Source organism: Lepus europaeus, chromosome 17 (genome assembly GCF_033115175.1).
Source record: "Lepus europaeus isolate LE1 chromosome 17, mLepTim1.pri, whole genome shotgun sequence".
In the NCBI taxonomy this organism is placed as follows: Eukaryota; Metazoa; Chordata; class Mammalia; order Lagomorpha; family Leporidae; genus Lepus; species Lepus europaeus.
In genome coordinates, this window is record NC_084843.1 from 50344530 (window position 1) to 50366381 (window position 21852).

Genomic DNA, 21852 nt, shown 5'->3' on the forward strand with positions numbered 1-21852 from the left:
AGTATTTAAAAACCTTCCCAGAGGTGAAGAGCTGCGTTCCTAGGAAAGGACCCACTCAGTCACCAACACTGTGGATTAAGAACCCACCATGGCACCACACCGTGAAAGGACAGAACTTGGAGAAACAGAGATCTTAGAAACCCAGAGGAAAAGTGGTCAAGGTGGCAGACTTCTACTACACTTCCAACAGCAGGATTTTCAGATACAGGCAATGCAGCAATTCCTTCAATGTTGTGAGAGAAAATTATTTCCAACTCGGAATTCTGCAACCAGCCAGATGGAAAAAAGAATGGGAAAATAGAGAAGTTATTTTCAGATATATAATACCTCAAAAAACATACAAATGATCCCCCAAAATACTCAAGAGAAATGCATATGATGAACAAACTATACATGGATTTCAAAAAAATTTTGTACCAAAATACTCATTTTTAATTCCATTTTCCTACAAACTCATTGAAATCCCCTTGAATTTCCCATGTACTCTGTAAGGAAATTTCTGGAAGATACACTCTACCCAACTGAAGGGCTAAACCAATAACAAGGAAGGCATGTAATCCAACACAAGAGAAAACAAAAGGAGTTTTGATAATGAAGGAAGACTCAATAGGACATCTGTACAGTGGACTTACAAGGACAGGATGAGTGAGCAAGATCTCCAACCGATGGGTGGAGTACGTGAGATTGACAGAACACCTATTGGCTGGCAACACACTGAGAGATTTACAAAACTAGGGGAAGGTATGTCAGTTGGAAAGGTATATACAGGGAACATCAAGCAAATAAAAAACTGTTTGGAAAATACTGTGCATATTGTGGTAAAAAGGAAAATCATAAATATGCCATATCTGTGAATCGCATTGACATAGGCATAAGGTAAGCTCTAAATACTGATAAGGGACAACCAAAATAAAATAATTATTCTGGAAAATGAGAGGACTCTAAAAAAGGAGTCTAATGAGTTAAGACCCTGACCCCCAGAGAGCAACAAATCACTTCAGAGCATTGCCAAATTCTGCATGGGTTTAGCAAAGATAAGATAATTTCAGTTATCTTCAGTTAGTTTTAGTTGGCCATTACTTGCCAATTACTTTACTTTTACAGACTCCAACCAAGCAGCCATGAAAGTATGGGACAGTATTTAATACAGAGTGGTGCTGCTGTGATTTTTTTTTTTTTTTTTTTTTGGACAGGCAGAGTTAGTGAGAGAGAGAGACAGAGAGAAAGGTCTTCCTTCCTTTGGTTCACCCCCCAAATGGCTGCTATGGCCGGCGCTCTGCACAGATCCAAAGTCAGGAGCCCGTGCTTCCTCCTGGTCTCCCAAGCGGGTGCAGGGCCCAAGCACTTGGGCCATCCTCCACTGCACTCCCGGGCCACAGCAGAGAGCTGGCCTGGAAGAGGAGCAACCGGGACAGAATCCGGAGACCCCAACCAGAACTAGTACCTGGGGTTCCGGCGCCGCAGGCGGAGGATTAGCCTAGTGAGCCGCGGCGCCAGCCCACAAAGGACTATTAAACAAAGTTCTGATAAACAAATAATATCACTTCTCTTCATTAAGTACAGTAAATTGTTTACTTGGGTACATTAATTATTGAGACAATGAATTATATTATCACACAAAAAGGTATCACCGCCATCATGCAATATGTATCAAGGCCACGGTGTGTGAGCACACAGAATGCCACACCCCTGGAAGGCTTCCTCCCCCCTTACTCTTGCAACTTGTTGCCTCTCAATGAAGCTTTGTCATAACACAATGAATCAATGTCAACCTTGATCAAAACAATGAGCTCTACCTTCCAAGATATTAACGTGTGAACACATTTTTAGGTGCCATAGTAGTTCCTCTTCTGAGTCATTTTTTTTTTTTCAAGGAGATGTGTCCAGGTTTATGGACAGACTTAACTAAATTTTAATAACCTCAATACAGGAAAACAAAACACTCTTCCTACAATTTATCCATCTCAATACAATGTAAGACACTGCAACCAGACTTGCGGTTTTATGGAAAGATACTGAATTGACAGCTTAATTTCCAAGCTACATCTTCAGACTAGACTTCACTTAAAAATGAAATGTGAAATTTCAGACATCTATTTTAATAAACAACTTGAATTTCAAAATGTTCTGACAGGTTACTCTGCAGGGCACCGTGGTACCAAAGAAAAGGACGACCTCCATTTTGTTATGGAACAAGAAGTCATTTAAAATGGTATTTTCAGGGCTGGCACCAAGGAGTAGTGGGTGAAGCTGCTGTCTGCAGTGCTGGCATCCCATCTGGGCGCCGGTCCGAGACCCGGCTGCTCCACTTCAATCCAGCTCTCTGCTATGGCCTGGCAAAGCAGCAGAAGATGGCTCAAGTCCTTGGGCCCTGCACCCACGAGGGAGACCTGAAGAAGCTTCTGGCTCCTGGCTTCGGATCAGCAGAGCTTCGGCCCTTGCAGCCATCTGGGGAGTGAACCAGCTCTGTCTCTGCCTTTCAAATAAATAAATAAATCCTAAAAATAAATAAAATAAAACGATATTTTCCTGCAGCAAAAAGGGTTGTTCTGGGTATTTAAGGGATGAGCCTTGGCTTTGAAGTTGAGCTACAGAATCAGATTTGGAAGTTGCCTTTGCTGCTTGTTAATGGAGAACTTTTCTTTTCCATTGGGTTTTCCATTTTGGAAAGGCAACCTAACTGTGGGACGAAGGGCCTTTCCCTGTTCTTTCATATTCACTTTGGCCTTTCAATTCACATTCAGAGTCTTGGAGTAAGTTCTCTGAGTGCTGGATTTCAGAAGGGTAGCAACAGAGGCTCACTGAGATCCAGCACGCGGGCGGGCAGGCGGGCGGTCTCTCTCTCTCTCTCTCTCTCTCTCTCTCTCTCAGGCCTAAGCAGAGTCAGAGAACAGTGATGCTCTTCCATTCCCCACAGCCAGCTTCTGTGAGGGCGATGCCTGCCCTGTCAGCCACTGGCCATGGAGTCTGCCTCAGTTTCCTCATCTTTAAATTGGGGATCAGCTGATATGCGAATGAAATGGAAAAGGATGTCAAAAGTCTGGCATTAATACCAGTACTGGTATTGAATTATCTCCCTATATTAGCCTTTTATAATTTCATTCATATTCATCTGCTTGTTAAAATTTGATAATTTATTGCAGAAAACAGTGAAAGCAAAAAACAATTCCAGTCTCAGCACTGGGTCTTTATATTTATAGATACAGGATGTGTCTATCAAACCAACATGGCCTATTGGGGCTACAAGAATGTATCTCATAAATACCTAAGATTATTTATTGACTCAAAAATGTCTCAATTCCTTTGTTAACAGCAGTATCACAACTTACTGGATACCTGCTCAATGACAAGGTCTGTCCTGGGTCTTCACATGGTTTGTTCTTTGAGTCTTCAGAATCTGTCAGACCTGGAAGTAACACTGTACCCATTTTACACATGAGGTACTGTGAAAGCTAAAAACCTGGCAACCCAAAGTCAATACCTAGTACTGGGTAGCTTTAATAGAATGTGATGCTTAAAAATAAATTTGTATTGACTTAGTTAAATGTTTTATTCTGTATCAAAAATAATACGAATATCATCTTTCATCTTGAAGATGATGTCAAGAATAGTATTAAATCAAAATGCACATCATTCAATAGAGTCCAAAACCTGACTAATGATGATATCACTGTCTCCAAGGGTTTAATGCTTTCCCAAAATAGTTTCTCACTAGCCCTATTCATGAAGGAAAGAGGAGAGCAAGTACATGCTGGCCTTGCAAATGAGGGCGCACCCAAATACGCAGGTCTGGAAATAAGTGTCTAGGCACCAAAGGAAGAGGCAAGGGCAAGAAAAATTGTGCAAGAAATAAATGAATAAATAAGAGAGCGAGCGAGCGAGCAAGCACCAGAGCCAATTAAGGCCAACATTAGGTAATCCTTCAGGCTGCTGGCTGGCAGTCCTCAGTGTTGATGGCATCCATTAAGGCCCAGGACTGAATCCACAGTCTTCTTGTCTTTCAGCCCCACCACCTCTGGGACTCTATGGAAGGAGGTCCTGCAAATTAATTGGTGGCTTTGCCAGGCTAATATTAACTGCACTGGGCACACTTCTCACAGTTACAGGCCACATGCGAAACCCTGTGCATATAATCTGGAAAATTTTAAACACAATTTAGTCGAGTAACAGCTGGGTGATGGAACCAGATGAGAAGCCCAGGAAAGCAAAGGCTTGTCGTGGGAAACTTTACTCTGTGGGTGCAGATTAGACAAGGCCAAGGCAGTAGGAACCCATGTGGATGCTAGGTTCAAGTATCTGTCAGGTCGAAGTTCTATTCTCAGCTGTCTCACCTAATAATTGTGTGACATTGGGTGGATTAAATTCTGCACTCAACCTGTCTTTTTTTTGTTTTTTTGGGTTTTTTTGTTTTTGTTTTTGTTTTTTTTTTTTTTGACAGGCAGAGTTAGACAGTGAGAGAGAGAGACAGAGACAAAGGTCTTCCTTCTGTTGGTTCACCCCCCAAATGGCCGCTACGGCCAGTGCGCTGAGCTGATCCGAAGCTAAGAGCCAGGTGCTTCCTCCTGGTCTCCCATGCAGGTGCAGGGCCCAAGCATCTGGGCCATCCTCCACGGCACTCCCAGGCCACAGCAGAGAGCTGGCCTGGAAGTGGAGCAACCAGGACAGAATCCGGTGCCCTGACCGGGACTAGAGCCCGGGGTGCTGTTGCCACAGGCGGAGGATTAGCCTAGTGAGCTGAGGCACCGGCCTCAACCCATCTCTTTGTTTGTAAAGTGGTAATGATGATGTATATTTCATGAGGTATCTGCAAGCACGAAAGGAGATGGCTCATTTGATAGGAGGTTCTAGCAGGTACCACACTAGGCCCTGGAATTATTGAAGCCTTCAATGATACTGAGCATAACGGCAAAATTCCACCCACATAGACAGCAGGTCAGTTTGGACTTCCAGCACAACTACTTTGAAACATTCTTCTACGCTAAGGATTCCTGAAAGAAAATCTGACTCAAGCAGCAAAACAAAAAAATACGGACTTACTATAATGGGAAAAGCAGGCTTTCCCCCACCCCTAAAATATTTTCTTGAAATCAACCACTATTACTCTTAAGATTTATCTTGAGACTAGAAAATAAATAATAATGGAGCTAATTCTTTGGGATTTCCAAATCTGACTGATTTCAGGATGTAAGCTGGGAGCTTCCACAAAAGAAGGTGACTCAAGGTCAGTGAGTAACTCAAGGTCACTTCCAGCCTGTCAGCATGTCAAACCCAGCTCAAGACGTCTGACCAGACAGCACTGCCTCCGGTTAAGTCACAACACCAACCTCTATGCCTAACAAAACATCTGCAATCTTGCTGACCCATCTCCAAGAGGTGCTGAACGGATCACCTGAGTAGCGCGCTGGCGAGGCACTTTACACAGAGCAAGCAGCAGATCAAATGTCAGTAGTCACAGGCGCTTATCTTCCCGGGCACTATCTTGAACAAATCTTCAGCCTCACGCTGGCTACCTTCTGCCACCAGGCATGTTTCTGAGCCCCGCTTAGGATAGGCTTCAGTGAAAGAAATAGGAAGGCTAATTTGCTGGGGTGTGGGTTGGGACAGGGTTGAGCAGACAGACAGGAAAATCTGACATTAGCATGGCAAGCCTTTGGATTACGTATTCTTCTCCCTTCCTATTACTGAGGTCATTGCAAAATGCCTAGATCTTGAAATCACAAACGTGTAGTTTCTCCTGAAGAATCCTCCCATTTGCATACCACTTGCTCATATATCAAGTAGTGTATGGCACATTATATGACTAATATATGTGAAGTCATCTCCTTAGTCACTAGAAAAGATCAGGTCCAGTTAAAAGGAACCAGAATCCTAGCTGGTGAGACAAACAAGGGTTATGGGGTGGGAGACGTGACAGCTGCTTTCACGTTTGTGGCGGCTATCACGAGGCGTCCAGTATCACTTACAGAACTCTCTCCACTGTCAACATCCAGACAGCCAGTGCAACTGTTTCTACAATATTTTAATGAAACCTTCTAAGCCAGCCACTACTGGAAGGCTGGCCACTGGTCTCCTCCAGCATAGACTGTGTGGACAAATCTGGTCTGAAGGAATAAGTCTGTACCAGGAAACCAATATGATCCGAGGGAGGAAGCGGGCCAAACAGCTGCCCTCTGGTTCTCTTTACTCCTTAATTAACAGAATGGGAAAGGAATGGAAGGTGACCACTTCATAGTGATCAATTGGCAATGGTTCCTTTCTTTACTTCCTTCTTTTAAATAAGTGCTCTGCCAAGCTGTGCTTTTAAAAAAAATTTATTCATAATGCAGAGTGACGGAAGGAGGAGAGATTTCTATTCATTAATTGACTCCCCAACATCCACAATGGCCAGCTGTGGGCCAGGCTCAAGTCAGGAGCAAGAACTTCAGTTTTCCCACATGCGTGGTAGGGGCCTAAGCACTTGGGCTATCTTCCAATGTTTTTCCAGATACTCTAGCAGAGAGCTGCATTGGAAGTGGAGCAGCCAGGACTAGAACTGGTGCGTAGATACGAAATGCCGTCATCAGGCAGTGGCTTAACCTGCTTGTCACAACACTGGCCCTAAGGAATTTCTTATGGAAACTTTTTGTATATAAATATCCAACTTTGTGTGTATTCTTCTCAATCATAGAACTTTTTCTTATTATGTCAAAATTAGATTTCTTTCTTTCTAACGCTATGTTAACATATTGAAACAACTTCTATGTTGTTCATGCTAGGGTTGACTACCACCAAGAGCAAGCACACTGGTAAGGACAAAAACCCAAATTAAGGGTGGGTGCTTGGTGCAGCAGTTCAGACATCACTTGGCAGCAGGAGACAGTTCAGATGTTTTGGTCCCCGCCACCCACTTCCGAGACAGGACTGATTTCCAGGATCCGGGCATCAGTCTAGCGCAGCCTTGGCTATTGCCAGCATCGGGGAGAGAACCAGTGGATGGAAGATTCTGTGTTTCTCTTTTTGCTCTCCAAATAAAATGGAAAAAAAATTGTTTAAAGAAATCCAAAATAAACTAATAAGACAGCCCTTCCCCATGGCTGGGCAGAGACTGAAATTAAATTACTGATTTATGTGGCAAGAAATTCTGGGAGGCACTAACTACAGGCCTGGCCGAATCTAGTCGCAGCTCAGGTGATGGCAGGAATCACAGCTCCTAATGCGCCACTCACGGCAGCTTTAGGCTTATGCCATCTTTATAGCTTTGCAAGCTCAGTGGAGCTTTTCTCAACTCAAAGGTTACACAAGTCTCAAATCTGAGTCCCAGAAAATTGCTCAGATTTCACCGCTCACCCTAACGTGGTCACCATAATCCAGGGAAAGGAGAATTCTGAGTGGCCAGTTTGGTCCTCATCCTTCCAGGGGAAGACAGATTTCTGACCCCTGTAAATACGCTGACTGAGAAGCAAGGCGGAGCGGAGATGTGTCGGATCCTAGCACTGCCGCCGCAAGGGGTGAGTGCCGCACAAGCAGCTCAGCCGAGACTTGTGTTCTTCCTCTAGCTTTGCCTAACTCTATAAGAAATCATTGGATTAAATGTTTCTGTCTGTAATACATAATCTTCTGGTCTTATAACCTGTAGGATCATTCGAAGGAAGTAGCTAGCCTGCTAAATACAAGGTACTTCAAAACTTTTGTGGAACATAGAATGAAAAGTTTATTACTAGCACAAAAAATACTTTGAAATCTGTACATAGGAGAAGTCTTCGAACAGTCCATGAAAAATGTGTATCATGAAAAAACTATGCATGATTTTAAAAAAAAAATTGTACCAAAATAACATATCTTTTAATTTGACTTGTTCACAAACTTTTTGCCTCCTTGGGACACATACCCTGTGAGGGGACTGCAATCTGGAGCCAGATAACCAATGATTCTGCCACTTCCAAGCTGTGGGCCCTGGGGTTGGTGACTTAAGTTCACTTTGCCTCCGTGTCTTCCTCGTTCTGACGGAGTTAAGGAATCATCTATTGCATGAGGGCTGCTATGGTTTGAATGTGTTCTCCAAAAGCTCATCTTTGTGAACTTTATCCTCAAAGTCATATGTTAATAGTTTTGGGATAGGGTCTTGGGGGGGAGGGGTAATTCGGATTAAACGTTGTTAGGGTGGTGTCTCGCATGATGGCATATGTGGCTTTATGAGAAGAGGAGAAGAGACCCAAGCTAGTACGCTTTGCTCTGTCCCACCACGGATGGCTCTCGCCATGTGATGATGTGACACGAAGAACCTCTCCAGATGCAGCACTTAAGATCCTGGCACGTAAGGCATCTAGCGAGTAGCGATCCACTTATGTAATGAAGATTGATCTGCATCACACAGTCATTACAGAAGCCACACCAGACAGTCGCTTTCAATAATTATGTCAGAAGAAATGAAAGCAGTCGTCTGTAACATTCATGCAGACACTCGGGCTTCAGTTTGGACCCATCCCTTTCCTCCCTTTATTACTCCTGTTTGGTGAAATGCCGCCACGCACAGATGATGCTCTGAAACAACCGGACACACACAAATCTGTACTCACGCATCGGACACTGATTAGCCTACACATGCATACAAAGCTTCCTGTCTATATGGCCTTAGATGGGGGATTCCTAAAGAAAGGTGCACCCCAGAATCACCCATGGAGCTTAAAAAACCCACAGAAGCCCAAGAATCCAGCTATGCAGATTCCGATTCTGCAGGCAGCTCCTTTTACAAAAAAACCACAGGTGCCTCTCCTGTGCACTTCCAGCTGAGAACCTCTGAGTCAGTGGCCTTCAACTCTGGGTGCATTTATCCCATGCCCAGGCCAGGCCAATTCAATCAGGAACTGAGCAACTGTCTTGAAAAATTCCCCAGTCTAGCACTTTCACAGGTCCTTCCCCCAGGCACTGGGGCCAGACCTTGGCAACTGGTGCTGAGAGAAAACCCTTGATTGTATCTTTGATGTGGGACTGTACTGGTGGCAGCTGTCACCCAACGGGACAGAGAAAGTAAATAAATAAAAGTTCTCTAAGTGATTCTCTTAACCAGGCTGGACTGAGTCACATCTGCTTTGACAATAAAAGCTCCTAACAAACTCAAGGCATGAGCCTGTTTACAGCTCCATTCTCAGATCCTATCTACAGATGATGAGTCCCAGGTACGGAAGTTCATAGATAACCCTGTAATACAGTAAGAGGAGTCCACTCTTGATAATCCAGGGTGTAAGTTAAGTGGTTTACAGACTAATCATGTGTTTCTTAATTTTTTTTATTTATTTGAAAGGCAGAGAGACACAAAAGGACAGACATACAGAGAGAGACATCACCCATCTGCTGTCTCATTTCCCAAATGCTCACAAGGGTGGGCTAGGCTGTATCCACCAGGCAGGAACTCAGTCTGGGTGGGAGGGACTCAGCTTCTGGGGACATCAATGACTTGGTGCTTCCCAGGGTCTGCATTAGCAGGAAGCTGGAATTGGAAGTGGAACTGGGACTGGCTCCAGTCTAGGCACTGATATGGGATGTGGTTGTCCCAAACACTATGCCAAATGCCCGACCCCAGATTAAGGCCCAACATGGAGTGGGGATGGGTTTACCTCTCCCATCTCTGTATTCCTTCCCCAATCCTGGCACCAACACCTGCCTTCAGCCAGCGCAGGTGCCTAAGAGTGTGGGGACAGTGGGCCTACACTATTCATCCTGGGTCTCCACTGTATTTGAACTGTGGATAATGTGCAAACTGACCAAACAGTAGGATAACAAAGGGGCAACAGTGCTTTGTGTGCATGCAGCCTATTCTTATTGAAAGAGAAGTGCACAGAGAGTTCCATTTTATTCATTTTCCACCTTGACTTGTCAGAGCAACTTTAAGTGGGCAACGATGAGGTAGCTTTAAATCTGACAGTAAGCCATGCACCACTGCTTTAGGAATTCTAGGTACCAAGGACTCCTTTCACACATTTGGACAAAATCACTACTGTGTGGAAACCACATTTTAAAATGTAAAAGTACAGAGATAGAGGCACAAAAGATGTAAATACTTGGCTATCGTTTAATTCTAATTTAAAGTGTCCAAATGTACTTCTAGTGCAAATGCTTCTTACTAGTCTTGCACAGTGAAACTACAGTCTTCGTTTTGACAACCTCTCTTTCCCCTCTCTTCTGAGCATTCTCTTCTGAGACCTAGGGACTAACAAAGTTAATATACCCTTTTCAGAATTTGCATTTCCTCTTCCTCTAAGTTATTTTGCAGTTGTTGTAAAAGTTAAAAAGCTGAACAAACTTTTCAAAAGAATGCCGATATATCCTCCACTTAGATTCAACCATTAGTGTTCGGCAGTATTTGCTTCATCTTTCTATACACAAACACACACATGTGGTTTTTGGTTGCACCATGTGGAAATAAAACAGCTGACTTGTAACTGCTTCTTTCCTGAAAATATCAGCATTGAATAGAATAGAGATAGCGCCTGCATCGTTTCAATACTACTGAAATTGAATCATTTCCTAATAGTATATAAAGATATATTCCAGGACACTTTCAAATGCCCCCACTGTCCCTAACCTGGCTCTGTGCGCCTTTCATGTGTTTTTTTCAACTCTTTTGTCAATTTGCTTTGTGTAGCCTGAGTAGCGTTATGTGCTCATTAAACACGCTAGTTCCAAAGGAGTGCCCAGCAGTCCACAGAGCACTCTGCAGCCTTTACAGAAAGAATTCCCTCTTTTTACTGTTTTCCTTAAGATATTTTTTTTTTCTCAAGGTTTCAAGACGTCCTAAGCTCTCCTTCCGTCCAACTGGCCTACAGAAGTATTCAAAAGTCGGCAAAGGTGTTTCTGAAATTTAAGCAGCAACAAATTGGCTAAAAGAACATGAGTTTCACTTTGTAAATTCTCCTTGCCTTTTGCTTCTTTTCACACTCCTTAGCTCTGGGTAGATGCTGCCCCTCCATCCGACCCGAGTGAGCACATCTTGGTAACGGCTAATAGGCAATGGTGTGAGGGCCATAAGTACGTTTTATCAGGAGGCTCTAGGCACACGTTTTATATAGCAGTAAGGTGTCTCCTTTCACTTACAATGTTATAAGCTCCCTTAGGATACGGGGAATAACAGGCATTTTTGCACTTATGATCCACTAACATCTCATTCCAATTGGGAACATGAAGAGAGCAGGAGTATTAGTCTAGGAAAATGGCCACAGTGAATGATGCCCAGAGTCCTTCAGAAAGACTCAACCAATACCTACGGGGCAACACCTCACCCTAAGCGCTTAGCTTCATTATTTGAGACGGAGGCTTTCTCTGGGACTAACACCCACATAAACCCACGACATGCTATTGCACCTTTCATTTCCCAAAGGATTTTTTGGGAGGGGGGGTGGAGGGGATGGGAAGGGTCTTCCTAATCATTGTATTCACCTCTATAAGGTTTCCTTGCTTAAGGGTATTTTAGAGAGTGTAAATAAAATGTTAATAGTAGGTCCCCCGTACAGTACAACACACATCCTACAACTGCCCACTGCTCAGCCTCTCACTGGGCTATGGTAAGCGACTACCACTCACTCATTGGCTTCCGTTCATCTTCACTGTACAGGGAATAAGTCAGTCCAGCATGATCTTACAAATTCTTTACATTGTTTACATATTCTAAGCCACCTTCAAAATTCATAAAATCACTAGCGCACACATTTAAAACCAGGGACCGTGTGCATCAAGAAATGATTCTACAGCCATCCTGTGTCTTCCTGCAGGGTTATGCTGCTGGACCTCTTAGATCAACTCATTGTCTAGTCAACCATAATCATTAAAAAGAAGAAAGTGCACAAACATAAAATGAATTTAGCAGAGATACAGGGAGGAAATAAAATACCATTGCATCATGAGAAGGCCCATCACAGGCAGCCCTGAAGCCAAGAAATCAACATCACTCATGTAATCTATAACGACTTATTAAAAACAATTACAACAAATTCTAACATACATGCACAGTGTTTTTATTTTAGCAAAATACATATTCATATGGATATCAGCAACTTGGCTATCAATTATTATTAATTTGACCTAAAAACTTTTTAAACAGATTTTGCCTAGAAATGAAAAAGGTTTATGCCTTTTCTAAGACTTTCTGTGTTCCTTCTGGGGAATCTAAGGGGCTCACTTGCAGAAGAGTGTTGTTTCCACTTATAATAAAACTGATTCTGGTCTTTTATTGGCTAGTACCACAAGATTTCAAATGCAAAATCTAACAGGCAAAATATATGCATTTTTTGGTCACAGGACAACGCTTGATTCCATCATACAAACGTAAGTTTAACAATCTAACATTTTATAAAGGATGCATACCTGCTCTTTGGATGGTACGAGGAGTTCTTCGATCATCATGCTGTCCCGCGCATAGGAGCTTCGGTTCAAGGTGTAAGACCTATCCGAACTGAAGGAGCGGAGGCTGTTGTATTTACAGTTAACCATTCACAGTGGTAGATGATGATGAGATGAATAAAAGAAAATTAATGCATGCAACTTTAAGAACAGGCAAGATGGCTAAAAATAGCAACAAATGTTTTTCTTGAAAAGCATTAAAAATAAAATCCCTTATGTTTGAGGAAGTGTCTTAGGGGTAGACAAACTCATGATCAGGTTTGTTGACAATTGGGCCCATGGTGTTAAGTCTGTGAGAAGATGGAATGCGTGAAAACTTTGGATGTTTCATTATGAACTGAACCAACATGACAATTGAGAAGAACCAGATAACTGGATAATTGATACTTAAGGAGATTTTTCTAGGATAAGGCCTTATGTAAGACTCTCCTTTCTGGTCCATGTCTGGTTGCACCATTGAAAGGAATCATGTCTGGTGGAATGTGTCTGCTCGTGTCTTTGGCAAGCAGATATGGGTTTAAAATTTGGAGAGCACTGGTTTGCAGTGGCCACTCATAGAAACCACCAAGAAGGAAGCAGTATAATGGACGTATCTTGCATGATCCTCTTTGTCATCTGCCTGACCCCGTGCAAACACTCAGATGCCCTGTATGGTTGTTTTCCCTTTCTCTGCTCTGTTTTCTTCCTCCTCCTTCTACTGTTTTCTCTTCCAGTTCCTCTTAACTCCTCCATACAGGTCTTGAACTCCCCACAGTGCAGCTCCCTTGATTCCCTGAAGTACCACGCATCACACTGATGTCTAGACCAAAAAGCCATAGAACAAAGGACTGTTGGAGGACAGCTCTACCATGCCACCCTGGAGACCTGGCATATATTCACACAGGTCATGCAGGACAGACTGCGATTAATATGAGATGTGGCAGAATGAATACCCATGATCCTCCAGGGAGGGGCAGGAGGCTTGTTAGGGGCTATTAGGAAATATTCTCCCATCTCACCCAGGACACTGTCATGAGAAGCTTTCCATCACCCCCTCTCTCTACTGAGATACGAAGTTTTCTGTCCTGCAATCCTTGCAACAGAGCTGCAGAACAGAATTCGAAGAATCGCCTCTTCATCAATGAGCATCCCTCAGCCAGCACTGTAGGTCTCTGGCCTCCTCTGTCTGGTGGGTCTTCTTGTAGCTGGGGACAAAGTGCATCGGAAGGTACCCCCTTTCACTGCCTATATATTAAGCTGCCCGGATTTAAATGTGGCTTATTGTTTCTTTTCTGACTCAATCAATCAGATCTTGGCTCTGGACTTGCCTTGTGTTTGACAGGGAAAAGAGCAAAGAAGAGGTAAATAAGGGATGATTCCTCACTTTGCACAAAACGACTTCTTTTCTCCACTGTTTCTTCTATAAACAATGTAAAAGTATGGATATTTTACATCAAGATACGGAGTCCCCTGATATTATAAGCATTATTGTAAGCATCTACACAGATAGGTAGATACCTTCTTCTAGGCTTACAGCTTTAGCTTTCACCAGCATCTCAGATGGTTCCAGTCTCTCTCAACAGTCATTCTCCAGTCTACTTAGTATGCTTAGCAAATATTTATCAAATGACTGTGGCAGTATTATCCTCACACAGAGGAGCTCACCAAGTAAGCCACGTGACTCTGATCCCTTGCATAACCAGGCCCTCTGTGTCCAATTAGCTGACCCCTAGCTCTTCATTTCCCCATTGCAGCTACAACAATTTCTATTAATCTTGTTTCCAGTCCTTTCCCCTCTCTCAAACACTGTAGAAGCTTCCTAAGATTAGAAGTTGCCTTTTCAACTCAACACCATCCCATGGGACTTTGTGTTTTGAAGGAGATGGGCTAAATCTATGCTGTCCATTAACAGTGACTGCTGACCACATATGGCCAATGAGCATGTGAAGTGTGGCAAGTGGGTGGGACTGAAGAGCTGGAGTGTTCATTTCATTTAATTTTAACTAATTTTAATTTAAATAGCCCTGTGTGGTGAGTGGCTATACTACTGGACAGGACAGTTTCTAAGGAGCAATGTTCCACTTGGCTCCAGTCATGTGACTTGAGAGGTGTCGGGAGGCTCCCCTCTCTGAATCAGGCATCCATTTGTTTAAATTATGGTTCCCAGAGCCTGATACGTTAACACTGCTGGTGAATGAGACGGTTTCATTGTATGTATGGATACTTAAAAGATTTTTTTAAAAACAATTACATATTTATTCTCATTTTAGATTTAAAATCTACCTCAGATTTGCTGATAGATTTTCAACATCTCTTCCTTCTTTTAATTTATATGAGTGCTCACTGCAGAACAGAGTCCAGGCTCGGGAGCTGTGGACAGAAGGGCCCAAAGATGCTTTCGTTTTACATCACGTCCAAAGCTCCTACTTCAGGCCAACTTGGATTAGGCAGATGGAGCCCATGAAATGCATGAAGTTTCTCTGTGAATCCTGAATACATTGAGATACTTTCAGCTACTAATTTTGGAGATTATGTGCATGGGGCCTGGAAGAAATTAAATTGATTTTAACTAAGGTCAACTACATTATTTGTAGCCATCAGTATATGTATATGTTAAATACACAAAGCGTTAGAAGAACATGCCTCTCCACTCTAAAATTATACAAACAGACCTAGGCACAACTTAAATAAAACAGCAACCAGCAAACAAACAGCCTTTGAAATTAATAGATTTTCTTTAAACTCCATGTTTTTTTTTTTTTTTTTCAGTTACTTCATGCATTACACAAAATTTGTCAAGGCAAAGAAATGCCTTGAGTACTCTGTCAATGTTGCATAAGGAACATTTCTTATGATACATTTCATTTCTTGCTGATTTTCTCAGAATGGCAAAACGCATTTACGGAAGCTGAGCAGAAAACAAAAATGCACATTGCAGCACATCACAGCACGTCACATCACAAGGCTGAAGAAAACCAAGATGAGAAAGGTGTGGGAAGGGGAGGGTGTGTAACAATGCCACATCTTCTTACCTGACCTTGGGACTATTTTAAAGTATTTTTAGAAACAAAACCAGGAGAAATAGAAAGCAAAAAATCAGACAGGGGGAAAAAAAGAAAAAAAATGTTATGATTGAATGAGTTACACATTTGATGTATTCCTTTTCAAATGTTACACTCAGAAATTTTTTATCGGATAATCCTCTAACAATGCACTTTTAAAAATACTGGCTTTGTAGGCTTTAAATATTTGCCTCTGAGCATGAGTAGCCAATGTAAAAAAATAAGCTACATATAATAGCAACAAAAAATGGGGCAATCAAAATATGAACATCTTGGAATTCTCTTCACAAAAAGACATTATGAGAGGCACTATTCTGCTTTCATATTTCACTGGATACCAGTGGCTACAATTTTCTACATACAAAAGATTGATTCACAATATGTGTCTTATATAATCAGAGGAAGAGAAGACAGCTAGTTATTGGTTTACAAAAGCTATAAATTTCTAAATAAGATAGACACGAGATCTTAAAGGATCTTGAGGTTAGTTAAGATTCTGCATGATTACCTGAATCGTGTCCTATTTTTAAAAAGTGATGTTTCCCCTTCTTGTTAATAAAAACCTATGCTAAATGTACTTATAAATAAAATGCTCTACTATGTTCTATGAGGTTCAAAATTCTCTGAAAAAAATAAAAAAAAAAAAGACTACATCATAAAAATCAATTCCATATCTAAACTAGCCATACCAACAACACAGGGAATAAACTCCAAGATTTACTTTGCGAGAAGTGCCACTCACTATTAGACAATGAAACTTTTTACAACAGATCCTTAAACTATAGGAAAATGTCCTCAGGGCTCTGGCTTAGAAGGTTTAATTATTAGCTTTAAAATAACTTGACTGTCAGCAAACATGCTGTTAATCCACACCAGAGAAAAGAAGTCTCTGAATGCTGGACAAGGTCCTGTTTGACAAGAAAAGTTTGACTCTAGGTTTTCCACGCACAGAAGTTTCATGCTTCGGTTGGAAGGAATGAATTTGCCACCATGCTTGTCTGTGACTTTTGTTGTCACATGGTACCCTAAAATGTTCCTCTGTACACAAAATAATGGAACTATTTTGAAGAGACCTTCGAACATTTGCTAGACAACTTTAATCCACAGTTTTTCATGAATGTTCTTTTAGCTCTCAGTTATGAGTTATTCTTTCAGTAATGAAAACTGAACAATCCATATATGTATCTTTTTCACTATTTGCCAGAAAAAAAAGTTGCTTTTAACATAAGGAGTCTTCAAAAAGTTTGTGGAAAAACAGAATGAAAAGGTAAGTTTATTTTCATGCAAAAAGAATTGAAACCCATGCATAGTTTTTCATAATTTGCATTTTCTGTGACCTTTCTGAAAACTTCTCACACGCGTGGGTTTTTTTTTTTTTTGCACTGAAATAAACTTATCTTTTAATTCTATGAACTTTTTGAGCTTCCTCCATATAAAGCAAAATTTTAATTTGAAATATGGGACCCAAATTGGTTCTCCCAGTTTTGTCAGCGAGCTCACTGGTCACTAGGCTTGAAGCATGACTGCAAATGGGGGGGGGGAAAGAACAAATGATTGACATGTTCCATCGCATGAGATTAACACAGAAAACCACACAAGAGCACAGCAGGTAAGTCTGAGTCCAGAGCATTTTACCAAACTCACAGCCCCATCCAAAGAGCACATCCTGCGACATGTGAAAAATGAAAGTGATCTGGCTTGATGAAAAATCATGCTTGTTTTAAATCAATAATGAAAACCAGTAACAATAAAGTACCTGGCAGAGCGGGCTCCAAGGCTGAAGCCCATGTAGCCCTCTGCGGGCAGGGAGTCATCGCCCAGCTCCTTAAGGTCCTGCGGCCCAAGATACTTGTCTGTGTCCCCCGTCATGGCATCCTCACCTGCAGAGGTACAGAGCAAGCTCAAGTCAGAAACTTCCTTTCTGAATATATGTCAGTCGAGGAGAAAACTGCTCCTGGGCCCAGCAAATCACCCAGGGTCTCACAGTCACCTTCCCTATCCTCTGGGTAAATTTTCCTAACTGTCCTTAAGGGTGGAAAAGTATTGCAGAGGTTAGTACAGAAATGCACCGGTGAATGTAAGCGGTGGAAAGACCTCCAGGTTTAAGCTCGCCTCTTAGAACTTTGCCCCAGCTTCCCTCCTCCCTAGGCCCCAGTCCCAGCAGGGTGGATCTTTTCTGTCACCCAGGGTTCAGCTCACCCCACCCAGGATGTGAGCAGCTCATCTGAATGGAAATAGATTGCAAAGTAAGAGCCACCTCCGCATGACTGATCTTGAAATTACAGGTGGGAAGGGAACAGGTTATTTATTTTTCCAAAAAAAAAAAAAAACCAAACCAAAACAAAACAACCTGGCTCTCTCCCATACAGGATTTCATCTTGGGACTTGTGTACAAAACCAGCAAGTTATTTCTGTGCGCTATAACTGCCCATTTGGGTGGCCCTGGAACACATCAATTCCGAACCGTTTCTAAACCTATCAAGTTAACGACTCAGGCCAGCTGTCCCAGCGATGGAAATGGCTTGGAAAGCAACTCTCCTCTTCTACAGAGATAAAATGGGGGGTCCTGCAGCTTGAGAGAAGGGTTCTATAAATTGTTCTTCAAGTTTCAGCACAAAGAGTTAATTACGTAAAAAGACTTTTACGAGCCGCATATGTGAAACGTGACCTCACCGGGAAAAACCACATTCCACGAGTGACAGGGCAGGTTTTTCAATGGTCTTTTGCCCTCTGGGATGTTTTCCCATCCTTCTCAAAATGTAGCTAAGGCTGCAGCAAAGTGCCTTCCACACACAAGCCAACTCTCTCTCATGACCCTTACTGCCTTCCTGGACACGAGCTTGGCTGGCGGCAAGAGACCTCAGGAGTGTGTATGCTCTGCGTTCTCTAAGGTAAGTGATTCAGCCACCCCACTCCCCCCTCCCTCCCGTAACATTTTTCTATTTCTTCATTTAGTACCGCTTACAATTTTCCATTCATTGCAACTCAGGAAACCACAAACACTCAGCTTTTAAACTACCAATCAAGTCTAAAAATACACTGTCAACTACTGTTTCTGCAAACGCAAAAATTCAACAGATCAGCTTTCCACGGCTTCCCAGTACCAAGAGATTATTCGAAGGAATTATTTACATCTGGACTATCTGCACGTTCCACGGCGTCGGAAACAAACACAGCACACCCCAAATACAACTGAAAGGATCTTACTTTTTGGGAAAGCCATTTCCACCGGGCTGGCCTGATCAACCGCTTTCCTGATGTTTCCAGGAATTCCTTAAGCAGTGATTTGCAATCAACCTCCAAACAGCCCAAGCAAACCAGTGCCTGGGTCGGATCCTCTCTTCACCACCACCAAGTGCCCCTCATTGGCTCCATCTCCTCGTAGGCAGCTGAGGAATCACCCATCGTTTCCCACTCATCAGAGTTCCAAGATTTTCGAAACTTCAGACCCAAAGAAAAAAAAAAAAAAAAAAAACCAACCCTGGCAACACTTCATTAAGACCCTGTTTGATCACTCCGCAGACATCCTTTTAAAGCGCCTTCTGATTGGATCAAAAACTCCTCGGGCAAGCCTCTAGAAGGGCCGAATGGTGACATAAATGCATGCCCATGAGTTATTTGTATGTAAATATGAGGACTGCTCCGGTGTAGACTTTCGGTAATTTGATACCCGGGCTCGGATGCCTAACCCGGTAACCGAGACAGCCTGCAATGTAGGGACCTTGCGCGCGCAGGACGCTGCATTTAATTAGGAAGCGACTCTTCTCAAATATGAATGAAGAAAACAGCCAAACCAGGTAGAGGCTAAGCATCAGAAGAAAACAAAGACTTGGCCCAGGCGGGGAGTGGCTGGGAGCTCCAGGCAAACTTTCAACTTTGTTCTCTGCTGGGAACACTAGGAGCCCTAGTTATTTATGGTCCCTGTCAGGTGGAAGGAGGGGAAAAAAAGAGGCAGGGCCTGGCCCGGAGTGGAGGTTGGGAAGCTGCCCCGCCGAGGGACGGCGGCTTTTCTCTCCCTAAGGGAGACGAGCGGGGAGGATCTCTGGGGGGTTGGCTTTATCTGGGGCACGGGTTGGGACTAGGCGGTGCTTCCCGGAGGGGTGACTGCAGAGAACCGCGCCGCCCAGAGCTGGGGCTGCCTAACAGGTCTGAGCGGCCCTGGTTAGGCGCAATGCTCACAGGTAGGTCTGTCGCTTTGCTGTGAAATCCTCGCGCCTCCTCTCCCAGCGGCTCCATCCTGTTTACGCTGGCAAGGGAGGAGAAAGCTAGCAGGACCTCTTGCATCTTCCATGTGGGTACACCGGAGAGGCGACTTCCACTTTCCCCCATCCCGCTGCCGCCGCGCCAGTTATTAGCTGCACGGTTCCATTAGAAAGATAGTAAAGGGTTTTTGAAACTGTCTTGCTGAAGTGAGAGTTTGCAGCACCTCACAATGGTGCATCTAGGCCCTTAAGTGTTCCTAAGTATACACGAATTTGTGGAACTGATGACCTGGGAAGCACGTTTGTTTTCCCTGGCCAAATGCATAACTAATAAATGAGTGACTCTTATGACATGAAGATGATAAGACACCTAAGTGATTTAATTTGACCAGTTTAGCTGTAATCAACATGATCAATAGGAGTCTTCAAGAAGTTCATGGATATTGCCTATAATGAAAAGATTTATATGGAGTTTTTTTAAAAAAAAAATTGCACCAGACTTATCTTCTCATTCCATTTTCCATGAACTTTTTGAAGTGCCCTTATACACAGAAATCAAAAAGGAGCCACTTATACGGGACGACCACAAGGAGAAGTATCATCTCCCAGCTCCGTGAAGAATGGAAGCGGAAGTCATGGTGAAAGAGGCGTCCTGTCGGACGGAGCATTAATCTGGTTTTCACATCTCCGTTTCGAATCCCAACTACACAGCAAAGCCTGTTTCAGTGACTGCCATCCTTTCAAACCTCCCAACAAGACCTGGGATGCATCCTTCCCTCCCCTGACATCTCGGCCAGCCTCACCTCTGGCTACCCTTCGTCCACACCCACCCTGCCGTCCTGTTCCCCGGGGTTCCCTAAACTCCCCGGCCTCGGAACCTTTACGGAGGGTGTGCTCTCTTGACGACACCTTTCTCCGACTTCTCCACCTGACTCATTTCTCCAGTCTTTGAGTCTCTAGAACCCCGTGCACGTGCACGTTTGCTTGGAATCTGAAGGTAGGAGTCTTTCAAGGGCGTCCCTTGTGAAAGTGTATTGCCAGGAAAAACATCCTCGTCGCTCTCCCTTCACCTCGTGAGGTCCCCTAGTGGAGCAGCAGTATCTTTCCTGGGCCAGGCATAGTGAAGGAGCCCAGAAGTTGTTTTGGAATTCATGACTACCACAAATAAACAGGCGAGTTGTTGTTTTGGCTTTAGTCTCCATGCCACAGCAACTTAACACTCCTTTCAAATAGTAAGCTTGATTACAGGTAAACAGTAAAGTTTTAATGGAGGTGAAGTTTTATTTATTTATTTTTGCTCAGAGGACAGCTTTATTGACTTGTGACAAGCAAAGCACAGTTCCCAAAAAGAAGCCACCTCAAAGATTATTTTTTTTTAGATTTATTTTCTTATTTAACAGACAGAGTGACAGAGAGAGGGAGAAAGTAAGATCATCCATCTACTGGTTCACTCCCCCAGTGGTCACAATGGCCAGAGGTAGTCCAGGCTGAAGCCCTAAGCCAGAATGCTCCATCCAGGTTTCCTATGTGGGTGGCAGGGGCCCAAGTGCCTGTGCTCTCTTCCACTGCCTTCTCAGGTGCATTAGGAGAGCTGGCTAGGATGTAGAGCAGTCAGGACGTGAGCCAGCGCTCTAATATGGTATGCTAGCATCCTAGGTGGCAGCTTAACCTCCTGTGCCCGAATGCCGGCCCCTCCATTATTCTTCACTCATCTTTCTCAGAATTCAGAAATGATCACTGTGAAACCAAAGGAAACCTGAGTGGGATGGGGATGGGAGTGGTCAATACAGCCGGCCAAAAGCTACTGAAAATAGCCTTTTGTTAACTATAGACTTAGCATTTTAGAACACTGAAAATATTCTTAAAAGACATAAAAATTAAATTTAGAAATAAAGGCGATGGTATTTTAATGCAGTATTGTGCAGTCGGTGCTATGGGTTCAGATCCAAGCTGTACAATGTATTGATTAGGCAGATGACCTTTGAAACACCATTTACCTGCTCTGAATCACAGTTGCAGCCTCTACACACCCAGGACAAGTTTGCCTCTACCCTAAGACCTCCTGGGGGCATGCAAGGGGACAAAGCACAAAATAAGGGATTCATGAGTACTGGTACTATTATCCTGCAACACAGCTTTCTCCAGGGCCTAAACATGTGACTTTGTGAACGCATATGGTTCATATTTACATTGCTACTATTTGCACTGGTAAAGGCAAAACCCAACCACAGCAGTGA

General features: G+C 43.2%; 1 protein-coding gene and 1 non-coding gene across 5 annotated transcripts in view; one reads left to right on the plus strand and one right to left on the minus strand.

The window, feature by feature from the left end:
• Positions 1-21852, minus strand: part of ANK3 (ankyrin 3) — a 348893-nt gene that overhangs the window by 85270 nt on the left and 241771 nt on the right. For 3 of the 4 annotated variants that reach the window (XM_062214422.1, XM_062214423.1, XM_062214424.1), the window contains 2 exons: positions 17170-17293; positions 12337-12439 (listed from right to left, as the gene is read on the minus strand). In XM_062214422.1, coding sequence (XP_062070406.1) covers positions 12337-12439; positions 17170-17293 — 227 coding nt within the window. Of the gene's footprint in view, positions 1-12336; positions 12440-17169; positions 17294-18620; positions 19292-21852 lie in introns of those variants that run through there. The other variant, XM_062214425.1, reaches the window with a different exon arrangement.
• On the plus strand, positions 8874-9003 carry LOC133776438 (small nucleolar RNA SNORA30/SNORA37 family). Its single transcript, XR_009868385.1, has one exon. It is a non-coding gene; the product is annotated as a small nucleolar RNA SNORA30/SNORA37 family (small nucleolar RNA).